The sequence below is a fragment of the Phalaenopsis equestris genome, unplaced genomic scaffold (assembly GCF_001263595.1).
Source record: "Phalaenopsis equestris unplaced genomic scaffold, ASM126359v1 Scaffold001048, whole genome shotgun sequence".
Taxonomy (NCBI): Eukaryota; Viridiplantae; Streptophyta; class Magnoliopsida; order Asparagales; family Orchidaceae; genus Phalaenopsis; species Phalaenopsis equestris.
The window spans coordinates 31,752-39,339 of record NW_018165487.1 but is presented as its reverse complement, the minus strand read 5'-3'; the positions used below and the strand labels follow the sequence as shown (position 1 = coordinate 39,339).

General features: G+C 32.3%; 1 protein-coding gene across 1 annotated transcript; it reads left to right on the top strand.

Moving 5' to 3' along the window:
* The first annotated feature begins 2,562 nt into the window (after positions 1 to 2,562).
* LOC110032891 (transcription factor bHLH137) lies at positions 2,563 to 7,266 on the top strand. The gene is made up of 8 exons (XM_020736668.1): positions 2,563 to 2,666; positions 2,751 to 2,882; positions 2,980 to 3,045; positions 3,781 to 3,849; positions 3,952 to 4,035; positions 4,118 to 4,255; positions 6,786 to 6,912; positions 7,011 to 7,266. The coding sequence occupies exons 1-7, from the start codon at positions 2,586 to 2,588 to the stop codon at positions 6,879 to 6,881; spliced, it is 666 nt and encodes a 221-aa protein (XP_020592327.1). The 5' UTR covers positions 2,563 to 2,585; the 3' UTR covers positions 6,882 to 6,912; positions 7,011 to 7,266.
* The last annotated feature ends 322 nt before the right edge of the window (positions 7,267 to 7,588 follow it).

The window sequence follows — 7,588 nt, the reverse complement described above, 5'->3', positions numbered from 1 at the left end:
TTGAAAAATAAATAAATAAATAAATTCTTTAATTTGTATAGACTCTCGAACAAAACATTGAAGAAGTTATAGAGTACACGTGGATGATTTTCTTGATAAGTACTTTGAAGGCTTCTATGACAAAGTTGATAGAGTAGAGGGCTAATATTGTGGGGTCATCTGATTGAAGAGATGAAATTACAAATGTTCATCTATACACTAGGTGAATGCCACACAGTTGGATGATTGACAATAAGCTAGATGAGCACTCTAAGCAAGTGAGCACCTCTACAATAACAACAACAACAACAAAACCTTAACCCTGCTATGTGGGGTCGGCTACATGAATCCTTTTTCTCCATTGGGTCCTATTTAATGTCATATTTTCATGTAGTTCTAATAAATTAAGATCATTTTTTTATAAAATAAGCCCAAGTCTTCTTTGGTCTATCTCTGTCTTTCTTAATATAAGTCAAATCTAAAGCATCTACTCTCCTAATCGTATCATCAGATGGTCGATGTTTAATGCGACCAAACCATCTAAGACGTTTTTCTGTAATTTTGTCCATCACAGGAACTACACCAACCCTATCAGGAATATATTAATTACTAGGTGAGCACCTCTGAGCTTAAAAAAATGCTTTCTTGCACCTGACAAGTGGTACTTTGATGTGGGAGAGTTACGTCTGGTCTTCGTCTCAAAATAAACATTTTTTATGTACATTATTATCATCACTTATTATGATTTATTTTGTACATCAACAAAGCTAATGACATTGTCTTCACAAACTTGTGAGGCCTTATTTGATTAGAAACAAGATTATATTTCTCTGGATAGATAATTGGCTTGATTCTGGAACTGTTAAGTTATCTTTCATTGGCTAATATCTTCAACATAAATTGTATTATGAACTGCTGCATCATTTCTCAATTGAAGAAGATTTTCTTCGTTAAATCTCTCTTTTATGCTCGATCAAATAGAAGTTTTCAGTGGAATAATTGCTTAGACAATTTGGAATAAATGGATTCTTAGAAGCCATATTTTAAAAGCTGCTCTTTCTTATTATTGGAATCATTTTGTCAAATATTTATGGTATTTTTGAAGAACAATTTAATTTTTTTTCTATTTTCTATTTTTCAGTTAAACTTTTGCTGATGCAATCTAGAGTGCCAAATTCAAATACTTGAATTCTACTCTCCATGCTTTGCACTTCAAAAACGCATTCTATTTGATGCTATCTTCAAATCTTTAACGGCTACAAAGATTTTCTATCAACCATCTTGAATGAAAGGAATTAAGAAAAAAATGTTCCCTAAAATAATAATTCTTCCATTTCTTTAACATAGACTGATATTTCCATTTACATAAATCAAGATGATAGATCATCCTGTAACAAACCAATAAGCTCTTTGGATGAGATCCGTCTGAGAAGACCTGACATTGATACAAGACCAAATCTTTCTCTCTCTCTCTCTCTCTCTCTCTCGCTTTGTCTTCTAATCAAAATGTTTGTTTTATTGTATATAAATTTTAATGGTTTTATTTTCACTTCGGAGTTTTCTCTGTAAAGGCCCATCTACCCCCAAGTAGATACTTTTATTTAAGATGGTTAGTAATAAATTGCAAATTGTGTAGCATGAATTACAGATATCAGAAAAAAACAACTTTTTTTTTTCATCACGGAGCTATGATTCCTTACACCGTAGTAAAAAATTCTAGCCGCATTAGTTAGCATCATTCATTTTTTGAAAAAATATTGATGGAAAACAACAAAGACCAGAAGAAAGTTTGGGTCTAATTTCTATGAAAATTTAACTAATAGTTGATATTTAGTAGTAGTATTTTAAAAGAGCTTGAATATAATTCAGAATTAATTGTGTTCGTTGCTTGAAATTTTTACCTTAACAAAACCACCAAACCATAATATAACAACCTTCTTAATATAGCAAATATCACACCTATCTTATTTTGCTCTTAAAAGACATTTTTGTGTAACAAATGAAGTTTTTCTTCCCTTTCCTTGCACCGATATGGTGAAACTAAATAGGATTTGTTGCAAAAAAACTGTTAAATTTTGCTGAATTCTATGTAATCATACCCAAAGAATTTGAGCCTCTTATGCAAGGGAAGGAGAAGTCTTTTTAAACTAACCCTCCTCCCCTAGCTTGTCCTGTATGACCCCACGCCAATTATTAGTATTGGGACAGATCTGGAGAAATGTCTACAGTTTACGCCATGCTGGACTTGTCTCATCACTTCGGTTTCCTATGTCCTCAGACCTCTCCTCGTTCTTAACCTTTTATATATAAGATAACCAGAAACATTGCATGCCTGCAACTGCATGTTATTGCTTACTTTCTTCTGAGATCTCCATCTGCTTTCTTTTCTCTTTATGTTCTTCTGAGTTTTATGATATCCATATTTCATCAGATGGAGCTTTTCTCAAATGATCAGAGCCAGTTTTCATTTATGGACAATGTGTACCTTCTGGACTCTCCTTCATACATTCCTTCGAACATGCAGGAGAAACCAGAGGAGCCATGCAACGAGCTCTGCTTGCCATCCTCTTACTTTAACCAGCACTTTTTCTTCTGTTTCTTCATTGATGGAAACATTTACAAGCTCAATGGTGAAATCAGAAGACCTCCAGTCGAAGAAAGGGAAACAGAGCAATGTAAAGTCCAAGGTGAGAAAATATATATCAGCCAAAAAGATTTCGGTTTTATAAGATTGGTCAACTTGATTCTTATTTTGTATGAATCGTTTGAAGAGCAAGAGGAAGAGAACGAAGAAGAGCTGCTCTGAGAAGAAGTTAATGGAGGAGACGAAGCCAGTAACAGATTACATTCATGTGAGAGCAAGGAGAGGACAAGCAACGGATAGCCATAGCCTTGCAGAAAGAGTATTCTTTTTATACCATTCATTAAATTTAACACCTTGAATTCATCGGTGGATTATGAAGCTTGCAGAAGCTTTACTCTATTTTTGGATTTAAATAGGTGAGAAGGGAGAGGATAAGTTTGAGGATGAAGGTGCTGCAAGATCTTGTTCCTGGATGCGAGAAGGTGAACCCTCAAGCCCCATTAATGCATATATATATATATATATATATATATATATAACATCACATCATTGAGATCCTATTCTAGATGGTCAATTGATTGTCTTAAAAAATGGAGGCATTCATAAATTTTTTTGTTTATTGGAAAAATTCTCTTACCTCTCCCCAGGACTTGTGATTGATTTAGGACAAGTAGTGATGCTTGAGCCTATGCTTGTATTAATTATATGTGAATTCTTTGAAGATGGGCCGGAGTGCTAAGGCAAAGTATCTTAATCATCATGATGATGATCATCATCAATTTTAATATTTGATACATATAACATTATAGTTTTACATTTGATGTTTTATTTATTTGCATTCTGTTGGACGGCTTTGTTTCACCAAGTCATCATGTTATGAGATATTTTGGGTAATTTGTGTCATTTTAAATATTTTAGCTTGCAAACTGGCCATCCTATATGCCTTGATCGGCCCCTTCATTTTCCTCGCTTGCATTTAATTTAGAGGGATTTACACACATGGTAATCTAAAATTAGGATTTACATATTCAAAACCTAAGCTTCTCAAAAAGTATATATATATATATATATATAGTGTATTTATTTCTTTATTTTCTTATTATACCAAAAACAGCAACATAAAAATAAAAAAATAAAAAAATTTGTGCTGCTCCACAACACAAACATATTAAGAATAAAGAGTAGGTATAATATGCTGTGCTTTGATGAACATATAGGTTACAGGAAAGGCTCTTATTCTGGAAGAGATAATAAATTACGTGCAGTCTTTGAAGAATCAAGTTGAGGTAATTAAATTTTCTAGAATTTTAGCTGCTTAATTATCCAGTACTTTTTATTTGCAATATTTTTTCCTAATCCTGACAAGGCTTTGCTGAACAACTTTCCAGTCTCTATCTATGAAGCTTGCATTTGTGAATCCAATTCTGTATGAATTTGGGTTGAATTTTGATGATTTTACAGGCACAACAGAGGCAAGGACAATGATCTCATCTTTGATAACTATTTCACAATTATTTGATTATTTTTTAATGATAATAATAATTATAATTTCAGCATCTGGACAGTAATCCACAACTAGTGTCATCTATGATCCAATTCAGCAACATTCAAAGCACAGCAGACAGCATCATGGTGATGGACACTTCATCCACTAGTGTGCTCTGTGGTCAAGGACCCACAGCATTTCCTCAGGTTTGCCTTCAAATTTGTGCTATATATCTGCTGCTGAAAGGATTGTGTTGTGATAATATTTTCAAAAAGTTTTTGTGTCAGCAAAATGACCAAAATATTTAACTATCAAGATTTAGAAGATATTAAAAAATAATATTTTGTTTATTTTTGAATGCTCTCCAACATTTTCTTTTTAGTATTTATTCTTCATCATTTTGGCTACTTTCCATATAAAACATAAGATTTGAGGATATCCAGGTAAGAAAAATCTAATCTTTATTAGTTTGGGGCATTTACATACACACCACTCATTCTTTTGTATTTATCTGACATCTGAACTTTGATCTTTACATTTATACCATCTAAATCTTTTATATCACACGAACAATACTTCTGTTTTAACTTTTTAAAATGAAATACTCTTTTTCATGTATAGGACATGTGGAATATAGGCTAAAAAATGAATTTTGGTTGTTAGATATGTAAAAAATTAAGATTTGAGAGGTATGCATGTAAATCTCTCTTATTTCTTCTGTCATTTTGCTGATATTAAATGAAACATAATTTAAGTTTCTATCCCCTTAATATTTAATCTAAGACTGAAATGGCTTGTATAAACAATTTTGGCAAATGTACTTCAAATTATTTAGTGGATCAAAATGACTTAAATTTTTTTATTAATTCAACTCAGCCACTGCCTCTCTTCAATTTATCTTCAACTATCACATCTGCCTATTTTGAATTTTTATCGTTGTTATAACTTTATTTGAAAGAGGTTTGGACGTAGCAGGTTCAAGTTTGTGATGTAATTCAAAACAATAAAATAACGCATTGAAGGAGACTCATATTTCCATGTTTCATTGAACGAAAGGCTTGATGTTAAGAACATCTGTTTTTCATCTTTTTGTCAGTCATGCACGTAAATGAGTTCTTTTAGCCTCTGTTGCATGGGTTATATATAGAAAACATGGATTGATATCTTCAATGAAATTCAAGTCACATGCATCGTAGACTTAATTTAATTTTAGGTATGAGCAACATCTGAGATTTGAATATTTTGTATCTATCTTGATTGATTTAAATTTGGCTTGTATGTTTGTTGGGAGTTTCCAGAACTTGTTCAAGGGATCTAAAGCCACAATAGAGCATACCACACCACACCAAGAAATCTACAATTAAAAGAAAATGAAGAAAATCATACAAATTACACCACAGCACGTAAGCTTCTCCACACTTTGGAACACTCTAGATACTCATCCCCTTCTCATTGCACAAGAGAATTTAAAATTCAACTTTCCTCAATGAGCAAAGCTGACATAGTAAGTAAAATATTGCCTAAAATTGGTTATGGGGGTCAGGGCACCATGATGTAGCTAGTGTTACAATGCTCTAGTAAGTGTTGCGGCGCTACAACGATCCGGGCACTGTAGTTTCATGCTCTCAGTTTCTAAAAGCTAAACTGGTTGTCGAAGTTGTCTTGCGGGAGCTAGGGCGCTGCTGGTTTCAGCGCTGGGTCGCTAAAAGTATGCCAAGGTGCTATGTTCGAATAAATTTTTTTTCTTCGCACAACTCCAACAAACCCAATACTACCCCACCCTCGACAAACTCACCATCATCAAGCTTGATCGGTGAAATTAAAGGCTGAAAGATGATAATTTATTGTTACAACCAGGCTCCACATTTTATCAAATACTATTTGAATAAAGTTTGGTGAATTGAATTTGAACAAGTGAAGCATTAGGCTCGTTTCTGATAACCTGAACCCGCATTAAATCATTTCAAATGTATTTAACATCATCTAATTCTAAGATTTCTAAAACTATACAATGACTACACTTACTCAAATATCAATCTATGAAACCTACACCCATAAAATAATCAAATTATTTATTTTTAATTTTTTTTAGGAATTATAAAAAGTAATTCAAAACATATTCTTAAAAAAAAAAATGTAATAGATATAGTAGTTTAAATGTGGACATTATGTATATTAAAAAGTAATAATTTTCTATTTTAAAATAATAAGTTTTAAAATGGATTAATTAATTGCCATCCAACTCCTTATATTCCATGAAGGATCTCTTATCATTTGCACGTAAAATAATTATCTCATGTAAATACTTATGACAACAAAATGATACTGATCCAAGTTAAATTTACTGAGAATCATTAGGCCAGAACATGCCAAAAACGCTTGCATTAAGAAAAAAATCTGTGTCCTGCATTTTTTGGTAAACTTTTTGTGACATTAGTTTCGACCATCATGCAAATATCATTCCATGCTAAGAGTGGTGCATTCATTTACTATTCTAACTTGCATAAAATAACAAAACATTACATCAAAATATCCTTCAAAATTTTTTGATACAAATGGGCTTTAGAAGTTACATGCATATGTTGTAGGATAAATGTTATATTACCTGTAAAAAATGCATTCTGATAATTTTTAATCAAGCAGAATTGTGTAACACTAATCAAAACTTGTTTCTCCATAATCCTTCATGAAAACCGACGTTTTTCACCTTCTTCTAAATCTGTACGTCACGTTCAGGATGCTGGGAGTTATTTTCTGCAAGTGGACGGCCAAACAGAAGCCCTTGACCACCAAGTTGATCTCTACAGCATGAGTTATTTTCAACAGAATTAAAGGTAGAAAGAGATAAGACCCATAAACTAAGGTGAGAGAACTCAGTGATTCCTGTATAGCAGTTGGATTTCTGTTCTTTTGTTTCATCTTCAGACTTCATCTAATCTTTAATGGCGTTTTAATGTTTAGATGGTATGAGAATCGCATGATATGTAGAAAGATGATGAATTTAAAAGAAGAAGAAGCAGAGAAGAGATTCCATAGCTATTTTGATAAGACCTCAGAGAAGGGACCCAGTAGTCTATGTAAAACTAGGCGTCCTTTTTATAACATATTAAATTCAGAAAAGGTTGCTGACACAAGATGCCCATATTCATCATAGCATTGGCTATAAATTATCATTTTATTTATTTTACAAGGAATTTTTACTCTATGTAGATGTATTATGAAGAAGCTGTCATGTTGCTGGTTAGTACTTTTAAATTTCATGGCGGTGTATGATTAAAGTAAAAAATGTATGTTTTAACTTCATTCTCCCTTCGCACATTTGTTTAACATATATATGAATGCATCAAGTAAAAAATAAATTTTTTTTTTTGGATTAACTATTCCTAGCTTAATTATGTGGGACATGACATGAGATTTTATTCAGCTGCCTATCTATGCATCCAACTCACCAAGCATACATTGTTCAAGGAAAAGTAAAACGCAGTTATAACTATCTACAACGAAACTTTAACAAGAAAAATTTAAGAATGAAGGAGAAA

Coding starts and splice junctions, on each gene's coding strand:
- LOC110032891 (XM_020736668.1), top strand. CDS start 2,586: ATGGAAACATTTACAAGCTCAATGGTGAAATCAGAAGACCTCCAGTCG. Junction 3,046..3,780: donor TTGTTCCTGGATGCGAGAAG/GTGAACCCTCAA, acceptor ATGAACATATAG/GTTACAGGAAAGGCTCTTAT. Junction 3,850..3,951: donor CTTTGAAGAATCAAGTTGAG/GTAATTAAATTT, acceptor ACAACTTTCCAG/TCTCTATCTATGAAGCTTGC.